Source organism: Gavialis gangeticus, unplaced genomic scaffold (genome assembly GCF_001723915.1).
Source record: "Gavialis gangeticus isolate Ggan-Ray unplaced genomic scaffold, GavGan_comp1, whole genome shotgun sequence".
Lineage (NCBI taxonomy): Eukaryota > Metazoa > Chordata > Crocodylia > Gavialidae > Gavialis > Gavialis gangeticus.
Window position 1 is genome coordinate 11,269,162 of NW_017729024.1, and position 13,498 is coordinate 11,282,659.

Sequence of the window (13,498 nt, forward strand, 5' to 3'; positions counted from 1 at the left end):
CCTACCATGTGGCCCTGTTTATTATTCCCAAAACTATGTGACAGTTTATTTTGTTTCACCTAATGAAATGCCTCCTCCAGGATTATGTCTATGATATTGCCTCAGCATTTTCTCCCCTTGAGAAAGAATATGTATCTCAGTGATCATCTTTACAGGCTTTCTTCACAACAAATATTCTTAAAACTTAAAATCATCCAAGCTGTCCCCCAAAGCACTGTCTTCAGGGTAAGGTGGAAAGGTGACTACCACTGAATACCATATTATAGAGAAAGTCTAATGTTTTATACAATAACTTATACTGATCTGTATTCTATCCCTCTGTTGATGATGCATCTTAGAATTCTCTTTGCCTTTTCACTGCTCATCCATGGACTGTACTGATGACTTCAAGATTTTTTTCCCTACAATATCCCTTAAATCCCTTTCCTCATTGGTTTGCTATACAACTGACTTTCGTATTTAATGTGTGTTTTCAGCTTTGGTTCATTGATCACAGATTGTTTTACAATTGTGCATTAAACTACGTTCCCATTTACTGACTCAGTAAATGGTTAATATTTGTGAATTGGGTGGCACTGTGAATGCTAGACATTTTCCAGTCATGCTTGAAGAATGATCCCAAGGAGTTAGTCCACCAACAGACAGACAGATAGGAAGAGAGATATTAGGAAAATAAGAGAAACAAATAAGAATCTTTATAAAAGCAGATTTCATTGTAGATGGCATGGAAGTAATTTTATATGGAAATGAGTATGCACATACATGCACATTTTGTGTTATTGCTTAATTTTATTTGATAAATAGCAGACTTAACCAGAAAAGCTACTTTGAAACTTCAAGGCCCAAATTAACTGCTGCCGTACTTAGATATAACTTTATTGATTTCAGTAGCATTATGTTTGCCAGTACCACTAGTGAATTTGGCCTAAGTATGTGAATGCCATTTATCATTTGAAAATAATACATTTGCCTCACCTTTTTCACCACTTACCGCTGCATTGCAAATGATAGGAAAATTACCATTTTCAAAAGAATCATAATTAAGGAGTTGAGACCTTCTTGCTTATAACTGAATATTTGTATTACAATAATGCCCAGAAATTCCACTAAGAATGGGGGCCTCACTATGGTAGGCAAGACATCCTCTTTGTGTTTGGGAAGATGATGGCTGTACACAAGAAATGTAATATTAGTAGGAAAGCCCTGGAAAACTTTAAGAAGATTCTGGATAATATTAAAAAATAACAGCAAAACAGGCATTCAAAAAGAGATCAGAGAACTAGCAAAAAAAAAAAAAAAACGTTGAGGGGTTTTAGTGCAGATTTGCATAGTTCCTAGCCAAATCATTAGTATGAAAGACTGAGAATGACTGCAGCAATAGTTTACAGATGTTTGAACTACCTTTAAACTCATGAGTTTAGGTGCTATTAGCTCTCAACCACAGCAGCAGAGAGCTCACTGCAAGCTAATTTACCCCACTGCTAGGGGCATATAACAGCCTAAGCTGAACTCCATGCTGCAGCAACTAGACTGCTAACTCAGGCATCTTTTACTGTTTTGTACAGACATACCCTGAAGGAAACAAAAATTGTGTTTAAGAAGTCACAAGAACAGTACTTTTCCTCTGAGGTTGTCAAAGCCCATTTCGTGCTTACAGAGATACTAATCCTATTTTCATTCGTGACTCAGTAAAGAAACATGGGACTTCAGTTTGCTGGTAACCACCCTGACCCCATCCTGCCCCTGTTTGCATCACAAATTGTAGCCCATACTAAAGGTCTTTATATTTTGTTTTATATTTCCCAAGTTTGGTCACAACATATTTCCTAGGCTCACTCCTGCTATGCGAAACAGAAGCCTTCTAAGAAATGATGTGGCCCTCTCCTTGAGACCTCTCAAGTCTATATTAACAACCTTTGCAGCAGCAGGATGTTGGCCACTGTGGTCCTCCTGCTTTACCTGCCTTGTAATTATCATATTGGGGTTAACTATATAGTTTTGCTAACGGATTAAATAACAGATTTGCATGGGTTGATTTGGATAGCGATTATCCTGCTTTATGCAGGGGGCTGGGCTACATGGCCTCTCGAGGTCCTTTCCAGCTCTACTTTTCTATGCTTCCAATGGTCCATGGAATATGGACCATTGCCTCTCCTTATTGGCCCTGAGCCCAGAAGCTATTGTGATGTGCTACTGTGTGAGCATGCTTCTCAGTTTTAGTGATGTTGGAGTGAAGCTCTGTTGTGGGAGCTTTTTATGGTCATGGCCAAGTACTTTTGCCCTGGGGCAGCCATGGAGAGAGACATTGGATGATCTCTTGGGTTTTAAGTTGGCTCATATGTGTGATTTCTCACACCTTTGTTGCATAATAATATAAACGAAATGACAAGCCTGGAAGAGAAATAGTTTAGAATAGACTGACAAAGCTGCAAATTGCAGAACTTGGCCTCATTGGTCTGTTGGGTTTGCACTTTGGTTGAACCAGGACAACGATTGAATCATAGTGTTGGAAGGGATCTCAAGGATTAATGAATCAGTCCTTCTGTGAAGCTCAGACTCTAATCACTGGCAACATGGCTTTTAGAGAAGTCACTGTCTATATTTGATGATTAGTAAGTTTAGTGAGGGTCCTACTACTTGTAACTGTTGGGATATAGAAAGAAAAATGATGTTCTTCAGTAACTCAGTGAAGCAGTAAACTGACTGGATCAGAATGTCAAGAGTTCTTCTACTGACAAAGGAAGCCAATGGCTCTGCAGCTTTACCGACACTCAGTGGGTTGATTGACATGATATTGTCATTCTTTTCTACCACATATTTTGAATTCTCTGGGAAACATAAAAGAGTATGTAAATATTCTCCTTCATGCTGTATAGGACACAGCATTTATCATCCTAATGCTCTAGCCAAAATCAGCACCTGGATGAAGAGCAGCTGGCTAAAGCTGAACCCAGGCAAATTAATGCTGGTAGAGAAAGGAAGCTTTTAGAAAAAAATGTATCCCTCCCTCCCCCCTTAAAAACCTCAATTATTAAATTGCACCATGATCAAAGTCCTGGCTATTTTACAGGGCTCTTATCCTTGTAACAGCATTTCCTAATCCACCTTTTCCAACTGTCCTATAAAAATATAGCAGGATGCAGAAATTATCTGACTTCCATAAGGAGTATTTTCTCTCATTGTGTGCATATCTCCTATTAACATTAATGGGACTTACATACCTGCACTGAAAAGAAAATATCTCCCTTTATTGTTTAACTGCCATCTAAACTGTCACTGTTCTGTCACCCAATTTTTCTTTCTAGACTAATTACTGCTAGTATAACCAATTTCTTATTCTGAGGTTAGTTTGTTTCTTCTTTTCTACATGCTCTTTCCTGGTGTTTTAAATCCCCAGTCATTTTTTCTGGTTCAACAATATCTATTACTGTAGTAATTTTATATTTATCCTTGAAAACATGCAACTCCAACTGAGCTGGGTAATCACATGGTCTTCTAGCTTTTGTACAGAATGTATTGAACTTTTTTTCATCACACTCCTTTGCTTTACTTTTCCATTACACCCTACAAAGTTAATCCTGTAACAACAGGAGAAAAATGTCACTGGAATGATGCCACTTGTCAGTGCATCTAAGTCAACATCTGTAAGGTGTGAAATAGTTAACAAACAACTTTATCTGAGAAGTTCTTCTGTAATGCAGTACATTGCATGAGTCCACCTGGTTGCCTGGGTAAAGCAAAGAAGCTCCACTGATTTGAATTCACTCTTCTACTAAGCTGTATATTTTCCCCAACATATTTAGTTCAGTGGTCCATGAACTGAGCCCACAGAGAACTACATGGGTCTCAAGGGACATACTGGAAGCATAAGCTATCCCTAGAGGTGGCCTGTACTTTAGTCTGACTCTCCCCTCTCTTTCAGGGTAACAGTGCTTTGGATATCACTGCCCTGGAACCTCTTCCTTTTCATTCCTCCACTGTAAATTCCACAGTGGGAGAAAAATCTATTAATACTGATGTAGATTCAGACAGATTTAGTATTCACCAGATTTTCTTATGGACTTGGGGAAAAGGAGAGCACAATGCAATCCAAGATATCTCTACACCTATTCATTCACTCCAGATGCAGAACCCACACAACATGAAACAGCACCCTAGAGATTTCTGAGGGTTTCAGGAAGGTGGGAGCATACCTCAAGGCCACCACCATTCTTGTGGAGGGATGTCGTATTCATGTTTGTGTTCCCTGTGTGTTCCCTGCCACCAATTAAATTAGAAACAAACAAAAAAAGACATTTAAGATGTCACAAGCTACAAACACAGTAACCAAGTATTGTCTTTACTGTGCAGCTGAAGAAACTCAGGTAGCCAAAGGGCAAGTGATTTGAGTAACAGTTTAGGAGAAGAAAACTTGGGATGAGAGGGGGGGAAGGTAAGAATAATGGCTTCTAACATTTCTCATTCTGACATACTTGGTTCAGACACTTTGGGCCTGTGTTAGTTTACTCCTCTGTAAAATGGGTGCCAGTGAAATATGCATGCTTGAAAGGAGATAGAGTGTACCGGTCTCCATTTAAGCTCAATTAAATTAAGCTTCCTAATTAAGACTGGGGCCCTCCAAGCTGAAAGCATGAATGTTTCTAGAGCTTGAGCTAAAAAGCTGTATCTCAAGCCATGACAGATATTTGTTCTCTGTGGATCAAAAACAGCATGGAATATGAAACACACATGCACCAGTGGGCTATATATGGGAAAAGTATTATGAGAATTTGGCAGTAGCAGACTATGATTAGAACTCAGGACCACCTGACTCCCAGCATGTTCCCATGTGTCTAGGCTAGATAGCTTGATGGAAGGCAGGATTGAGGGGATACCATCATTACTGGAAACTCTTTCAAATTTCAAGTGTATGACTATTCAAGCTGATTTTTGAGCTTGCACATATTTCACTGCAAAGTATTTTAATTATTTCCAAATTTCACAGGAACTACAGCTTTAGTGTATATGAAACTGTTAAAAATGCATTTAGTTAAAATTTTCTCCCCTTTTGATCAAAACATATTATTGTTTTCATGTTCCCTTGGAAACACCTTAATGATAAATCAGAGTAAAAGTTAAGTTTAAAAGAAAGACTTTATCAGTTCTAGAGACAAAATTAAAATCCACGAGAAACAAGGAGAAACCTTTGTTCTCTAGTGCTATTAGGCAGGGCCTAACTAATGTTGGCTTCATTTCCAAATAGGTGCTTTGAGATCCTTCTGATGATCTACGAATATGCTGAAATCTATGGATGGAACAGTTAGAAAGTGGGAACCCTTTAACATAAAATATAATGTCTTATAATTCTTAACATTTTCAGGGGAGATGAAACTCAGTTGGCTGTTATGTTAGAAAATCTGGTCATTAAATGCACAACTGCCAGTAAAGGGTGACACTGGACTGTCTCTCTTGAAATGGGCTGGCGCAGGAAAATGGAGTTCACTGAGTACCGGACATGTCCATTTATTGTAGTTTGTTGTATACATGTGCAATGTGGCTGGGGAAGTATTTCATTACCTTGCCCAATCCTGAGAAAAAACATATTGCAGAGATTCCAGCTAGATATGAAATGATACACAGTGTGTGTGAATAAGCCTGCAGGAGGGGGCTGTTGTCAGGTGTGGGAGGTAAGAGAGTGTAATTTCATTCCTTAAATCCTTCATTCTTCTTCAGAATAAGAATCTTGAAATAATGGTATCATAGTGGGGGGATAACGTAAAGCACAGAGTGCTACTTGGTCCTTTCTTCAAGGGACTGAATAGTCATTACTTATAGTGCTGTTTGCCATCAGAGAACAAACAGACAGGCATGCAAACTAGTAAGCTGTTCTGACCTTCTACTCTTTGGTCCCCAGGGAGGCCTTTTTTAAGGGAAAACCATTGATTTTTTACATCAGACAGATACATATCACAACTAGTAGTAAATTGCCCATGATTCCCTGTATTATGTTCCCCAGGGAGTCTTCTGTAAGGGGAAACCAATGATTTTGACTTTTCAGGTGTGGATTTGCCCTTAAATTATCTCTTTTATAGTGCTAGTCCATACAGCATCAATAACACAAAACCAAAAAAGGGAAAAAAAACCCCTATCAAATATCAAGCAGCTCTAGAAAGAATAGCTTCTTCTCCAAGGAATCTGGCAGGAATTTCACTTGGCAACATTTATGTTTTACTTCCATACAGCTGAGAGAGATGTATGGGTAGTACAACTCATGTAAAAAAAAACCAAAAAAAAAAAAACCCCCTGTCTTCAATCTCACTCAGATCCATATTTTTTAATTGACACGGGTCAAAATGCTGTCCTTTTTTTGTGCTGCCTTTCTCCAGACCCCTTTATAGCCACAGGGGGGCAGCTGAATCAGTGCAGTTCTGATGTAGGAAGGTCAGGAAAAGTAGAATAAGGGAACCTGCACAGTGGCCCCTCTTCCCCTTCATATGTTCTGTGTGCATGTATTGCACAGTAGTATGCCAATCAATAGAGGTGCATTGTAGGAGACACACTGGGGGACTGAGAATGCATGCAGAGTTTTTGGTTGTAGCCCTGTTGGACTAAGGACATAGGCAGGCAAGGCACTAGAACCATGTGCAGGTTTTAGGTTGTAGCCCTGTTGACCTAAGGACATAGGCAGGTAGGCAATCAGAAGCACGCAGTGTTTTTGGGTTTAGCCTTGTTGACATAGCCAGTCAAGATACTAAAAGCATGTGCAGGTTAATGATTTCTGGTCAAAGTACAGAGAAAGGGGGTTGTGGCCAATATACGCCAGAATGCCATGGAGGGGTTTGGGAAAAGATTAGAAAAAAGATCTGGGAGGTGACTTTAGCCAGTGCTCTCATGTGCTCTCATATTAGCAATCAGTTAGAGTCAAGAGTCTTTGAGTGAGATGTGCGCTTCACAGTTGATTGCAGCTAGGACATGACTTGTGAGGGATTTTGTGTCTAAATTTTGGGGACGGGGGCTGACTGCACAGGAATAATTAAGATGATTAACAGCAAGTTAATTCTCTAGAAAAATCCTATGTGACTGTCTTGATCATTTCTCCACATGCTAATTTCAGTGGTGGCAACACAAATAATGGAGGTACCGCAGCAACTGTGAAGTGCCTCCATTATCCTTCTAAGACTATGAGTGGAAGAACTCCACTTTCTCCCAGCTGCTGCACTTAGTCTGTGCACTAGGTTAGTATTTAACATGCTGTGTACAGTGATGGGACTTCTGAGAAAAGTAAATAGTGACCAGAAGAGTCATATTTAGGTTTGATTTCTCTCTCACCTCAGTCACTCCAGGACATTTTCAAAGCTTTCAGATACCAACCCCAAAATCCAGTACTCCAATCCACTCTGCATTTCACAATAGAACTTGGAAAACTAAGGTCATACTTTATGTAATAAAATGATCTTCAAATGTAAGAGCTATTGTATGTTATTGGAGAACGGCTTGGTAGAGATCAAGAGTAGATAACAGAGAAAATTTGTGAGGTGGGTGAAGAAGAAAGAGAGAAGGAGGAGGGCATATATTTCATTTAGTACTGAAATTAGCTGCTGGAAGGAAAACAAGGCAAAAACTACTAATATAATCTGGGCTGTTTTATCTCTGCCTTCCCTGTTCTATTCTCTGATTAATGCTACTAACTGCCAACATTTTTATTTTTATTTTAAAAATTCATAAATGGATTTAATGCTCATAAATGTGGGAGACAAATAACATTAGCTAGAAGCAGACATAACTGAGGCAGGCATTGTGCACGATTTTGCACGCAGCTCTGCCGCTGCAACTGAAGTTTCTTCTTTAACACTCTGGCAACCATTGCAATCCTAGGCCTCTTCTATTGTGCAGACACCACCAAGCATGCAATGGTTTTGTAGTATGCTTAGATATGACAAACAAAGTCAATTTTACTCGTGTCCTAAAATATATGGGACTGTTCTTATGACCAGCTCTTGTGCATGCTCTCTGTATAGATACAAGTTGGAATGACTGAGTAAGAAACCGCTTTTCTTTGCATCCAGGTGGTTTCCTAATTGTAAAGCTTACTCAGAGGTAGCAGCACTGGCATTCATTGCTACCCCCATAAAGGGCAATGTTATGGAATGACCCATGTTATGATCCTAACCATTGTCCACAGTGGCCAAAAGCACATGCAGAACCCACTGACAGAAGTTCAGCTATGGTGCCTAGGTAGTACCTTGCATAGGGGGTGTTGTCTTCAGAAAACAATTCTGTTATAGCACTGGCACAATGCTTTTCTATTACTATCAGGGTATGAAGAATCAAGTTTACATGTCTATGGATGTCATTTTATTCTCTGCTGCATGAGAAGCCTTTTTCCTATGTGTTATAGTAGGGTTTTCTAGTGAAATTTGGTATACTACCTGGGATCTGAGAGTCTGATGTAGGGTGCCCTATTGCTAAAGTTTTAAGCAACTGCCCAGAACCAGAGGGAAAGTTTTGGAAACCTTAGATACATTCAGATGCTGCAGACTCATCTGCACTGCAGCGCACCACATACTCCACACATGTAGCCATTACCCGCACTGCGAATTTGCAGCATGGGGTGGAGGTGGGGGTGACCTTCTGTGTTCCCAGGGTCAAAACAACCTGTGCCTAAAAAAAGACAGGGTGGCATATGTGCTGGCAGCATGTGCCACCCAAAACCAGAACCTGGCTGCTGGCCAGGCTCCTTGCTGCAGGACCACCACAGTTGCAGCTCCTGGAGGCCCCCAGGACCCCAGGTAAAGCAGCTCCTGACCCCGGCCTCCCTTACCCCACATGGCGCAACGTACTATATGCCACAGTGCATGTGGCATGGGTGTTCCCCAGGGACAAGTAGCATGTTCTCACTCATTTGAGCATACCCCTTTAGTCTGTTAGGAGACCAACTCAAAAGTTGAGGATCCAAACCTTAGAAAAGAAAGAGAAAGTCGAGCAGGCACTTTAAAGGGAAAGGGTGGAGTAAATAGAGAGAGAAATGTAACATGAAGTGAAAACAAATACAGTTGGGGTTAGTTTGAAATCTGTCCAGACCTCTGCATCTTTCACATTGCTGCTATCTGTATTTTCCTTATATTTTGGCAAGCTGTTAGTGTTGAGAGTGAAAGCAAACAAAAACTAGATAATATCATCGGCGGTGCATGCGGGTGGTGGTGTGTGGTGGTGCACCCTCTATGAAAATGTGCCACCGACACTGTTGGTGATGTCTGCAGGAGATCAGTGCTTGTCACCTTGTTGCCAACACCACCAGCAGTGTCTACAGGTGGTCAACAATTGTTGCTGGCTGCTGCCACTGACAGTGTCTGCAGGTGGTTGCCGGCCCCTGGTTGCTCGCCACCCCTCTGCCGCTGACAGTGCCGGCAGCTTCTGCAGGAGCTCCCTGCTTACCGCCACCATGCTCCCGCTGCCACCAGTGATGCCATGCCCCCTCAGCTACCAGGAGCATGCATCGTTCATAGATAATATAGCACAGATTCTATGGCCAAGTCAGTCTCACTATTGCGCTGTTAAAGAAAAAATAAAAGCAAGAAGCCCTGAACAGTGACCAAATCAAAGACTGCACACCTGACTCCCTTTTGTTTACAACAAAGAGCCCTGACTTTTAAAATCCAAAACTTTGTGGCTGGCCCCAGCAGCAGGTAAGGGCTATGTTACACTTTGCACTTTGAACTGCTGGTGGGAAGGCTGGTGAAATGAAGCGAGTCAGCCACTGAAGGATAAAATAAAGTCATTAAAAATAATAAATTTAAAAGAAATAAAGAGGTAAATTAAAGAAGGTTTCATGTTGTAATCAACTGGGATTTGGGGCTGGGGTCAAAGGGAGGGGGAGGGGTCATTGGGGGATTGGGAAAAGGGGAGGTTGTTGGGAATCTGGGATCAAGGGTCAAGGGATGAGTATCATTAGGGGTTGGGGTCAAGGGGAAGGGAGGGATCATGGGGTCAGGAATGGGGGAAGGTTGTTGGGGGTTGGGTCAAGGGTGAAGGAGTGAGTGTCATTAGAGATTGGGGTCAAGGGAGGGGAGGGGTCATTGTGTTGGGAAAGGGAGGAGGTAGGGTGTCTGGAGTCAAGGATCAGGGGTGAGTGTCATAAGGAGTTGGGGTCAGGTGTCAAGGGAAAGGGAGGGGTCAATGGGGGTCAGGAAGGGCGAAGGTAGGGGTCACAGATCAGGGTTGAGGGTGTTTAGGAGTTTGAGGGTCAACAATCAGGGAGGTCATTTGAAGGAGGCCAGGTTAGGGGTCAACGGTCTGGTTGGGGAGGTCACTGGGAGCCGGGGCCAGGCCATGTGGAGTCGGTTCCCTGCTCTCTCAGTTAAGAATCCCCCTCTCCCCCTTTGGGCACCCTGGGGTCTATGCCCCTGACCTCCGGGGCTGGTGTGGGTCTGTGCTCCCCACCCACCCTATGGGCCCCCCAGCTAGTGATCGCGGCCAGCCAGATGCAGTGGACAGCCGATGTCACCAAATGCCTGCTCACTTGCAAGGAGCGCGGGGACAGGAAGTTCCTCAAGGTCATGAAAAAGAAACAGGTGAGACCCCTCCCCTCCCCTCCGGCAGGGCCCTCCAGGCAGCGTGGACCCAGGTGTCTGGGCTCCCAGGCCCCACCCCCCCGCAACCACCCAGGCCTCCTCCATTCCCAGAGCCAGTGGGAACCCAGGAATCTGGGCTCCCAACTCCCTCCTGCTCTCACCCCTTAGCCCCCAGCCAGTGAGAACCAGGGCTTGAGCTGGGATAGAGCCCAGGCTCCCAGTCCCACTCCCTGCCCCCTCCCCATTGAGAACCCAGGCGTCTGGGCTCAGCTTCCCTTCCCTCCCTTCCTCATTCGGAACCCAGGTGTCTGGGCTTGCTCTGGGACAGAGCTCAGGCTCCCCCCCTCCTTGAGAGCTCAAGCATTTGGGCCCCCTGCAGGTGTCCCTGCTGCACCGCTACTCAGAGGCACTGCGTGGGAGCCTGCCCAAGCTGCTGCGTCTCAAGGTGGTGGCACTGGTGACGGTGGAGGTGCATGCACGAGACGTCATTGACCGGCTCCACCGCTGCCCTGTGCCTGAGCCCAGCGCCTTCGACTGGCTCAGCCAGCTGCGCCTCTACTGGGACAAGGTTCGGGTGGGGGCGCCATGCTGGGAACCCAGACGTCTGGGGCCCTGGCATGAGCCAGGAGCCCCACTTCACCCTCCTGGTGGAACCCAAGTGTCTGGGTTCCTGCTGGGGGTGCTGGAAGAAGTGTCCCTGGGGTGGGCGGGAACATCTGGGTTCTTTCCCTGCTGGCTGCAGGGGTGGGGGCAGATGGGCAGTTTGGGGGGTGATTGACACAGGGCTGGGGGCACTGATCTTTGATCCCTGACCCTGCCTCCCAGGACATGGACGACTGCGTGATCCGCCAGACCAATGCTCACTTCCCCTACGGCTATGAGTACCTGGGCACTGCCCCCCGCCTCGTCATCACCCCGCTCACCGACAGGTGCCCCAGATGCCTGGGTTCTTTTCCAGCTCAGGGGTAGGGGTGTGGGGGGCTGGGTTCCCTGCCCAGCTCTGGGAGGAGAGTGTTCTCTGGTAGGTTGGGGGTGGGTGCCCGGACGCCTGGGTTCCCAGCCCAGCCCAGCCCAGCTTGGGAGGAAAATGGGCTCCAGTAGGTCAGTGGAATGGGTGCCTGGATGTCTGGGTTCTCTGCCCAGCTCTGCAAGGAGAGTGGGCTCCAGTAGTGCCTGGACACTTGGGTTCTCCCCCTGGGTCTGGGAGAATGGTCTTTGGTAGGTTGGGGGGGTGTGCCCAGAAACCTGGGGTCTCGGGGAGTGGGGACTGAGCATCTGCCCCCTCCAGGTGCTATATCACGCTGACCACGGCACTGCACCTGCACCGTGGCGGCTCCCCCAAGGGCCCAGCTGGAACAGGGAAGACAGAAACGGTGAAGGACCTGGGCAAGGCGCTGGGCATGTACGTCATTGTGGTCAACTGCTCCGAGGGCCTCGACTACAAGTCGATGGGCCGCATGTACTCAGGCCTGGCCCAGGTGAGCTCCCTCTGCCTGGAGACCCAGGCATCCCAGCTCTGCCCTCATCCACATGCTGGGGAGAGAACCCAAGCATCTGGGTTTCTCACTTCCCCCAGCTTGCCCCACTTCAACCCAGTCTCTTCCCCAGCCCTGGGCCCTGTCTCACTGCCTCCCTCTGCTGGGAGCTGGGTGTAGAACCCAGGTGTCTGGTCTCTGAGCTGAGCCAGCAGTGCCCCCTCCCCCCCTCCATTCACCCCAGTTGGGCATGGACCCAGGTGTCCAGGCTCTGAGCTGGGCCCGTGGCTGCTCTCGCTGCCCCCCATACTCTGGCTGGACACAGAACCCAGGTGTCCCTGGTCCTCACCCCTACAGCCCAGTTCCCTTTCAGAGCAAAGTGAACCCAGATATCCGGGCCCCGGCACCTGCCTTTATTTCTCCCCCATGTCCTCCCAACCTCAGCCAATCGATCTCCCCCTACCCCCTCAGAGTTGGCTGCATCTCAGGGGATGTGGTCCCCCTGCTCCACCCCAGAGCTGGCTGCATCTTGGGATACAGTTGCCGTGCTCCACCCCACCCTCCCAGCAGTCTTCCTGCCCCAGCGCAGGGAACGGGTAGGGGGAGGGGTAGAGCGGGGGGAATTGCCCCTGACTACCACCTTCCCCACCCCTCCCTGCAGACAGGTGCCTGGGGGTGTTTCGATGAGTTCAACCGCATCAACGTGGAAGTGCTGTCGGTGGTGGCCCAGCAGATCCTGTCCATCCTCTCGGCCCTGGCAGCCAGCTTGGCCACCTTCGCCTTCGAGGGCCACCGCATCCGCCTGGTTCCCTCCTGCGGCATCTTCATCACCATGAACCCAGGTAGGCTCCTGCCAATGAGCAGGGAACCCAGGTGTCTGGGACCCCAGGCCAAGCCAAGAGATCCCACTTCCATCCTCATGGAACCCAGGCGTCCTGACCCCCACCCACATTCAATCATCCACAAGCCAGGGAGTGAACCTAGCTGTACCCAACCCAGTCCTGTCCAAGAGACCCCACCCTCTCCTCGTGGAACCCAGGCATCCTGACCCCCAGCCAGATCCAGTAGGCCCCACCCCTGCTCTCGTGTCAGGGATGGAGCCCAGGTGTCCCAGTTCTGAGCTGGATTCCTGGGTTCTTCACCATGGTGCCACGTGCAGGCTACGCTGGGCGGACGGAGCTGCCCGACAACCTCAAATCCATGTTTCGGCCCATCGCCATGGTGGTGCCCGACTCGACCCTCATCGCCGAGATCATCCTCTTTGCTGAAGGCTTCAGCAACTGCAAGGTACAGGGGGAGGGGGTGGCTAGTGTGCCCAGTCCCACCACACTGGGAGCACTGGTTGGCTGTGGGAGTGTGAGGAACGGGGTCATTCGTTGATCATCGTTGACTCCAGTTAAGCCACTGGTTGGGTGGTCACTGGAAACCAGTGGTTGTGTGGTAGGGGGGGATGTTTCTAGGTATATTGATGAT

General features: G+C 46.5%; 1 protein-coding gene across 1 annotated transcript in view; it reads left to right on the plus strand.

Moving 5' to 3' along the window:
- Positions 1-10,136: 10,136 nt before the first annotated feature.
- LOC109298046 (dynein heavy chain 2, axonemal-like) overlaps positions 10,137-13,498 on the plus strand; it is a 47,720-nt gene continuing 44,358 nt past the window's right edge. Inside the window, exons 1-6 of the mRNA XM_019518181.1 lie at positions 10,137-10,550; positions 10,930-11,118; positions 11,376-11,479; positions 11,839-12,028; positions 12,687-12,867; positions 13,185-13,312. Coding sequence (XP_019373726.1) covers positions 10,377-10,550; positions 10,930-11,118; positions 11,376-11,479; positions 11,839-12,028; positions 12,687-12,867; positions 13,185-13,312 — 966 coding nt within the window. The 5' untranslated portion in view covers positions 10,137-10,376. The remainder of the gene's footprint in view (positions 10,551-10,929; positions 11,119-11,375; positions 11,480-11,838; positions 12,029-12,686; positions 12,868-13,184; positions 13,313-13,498) is intronic.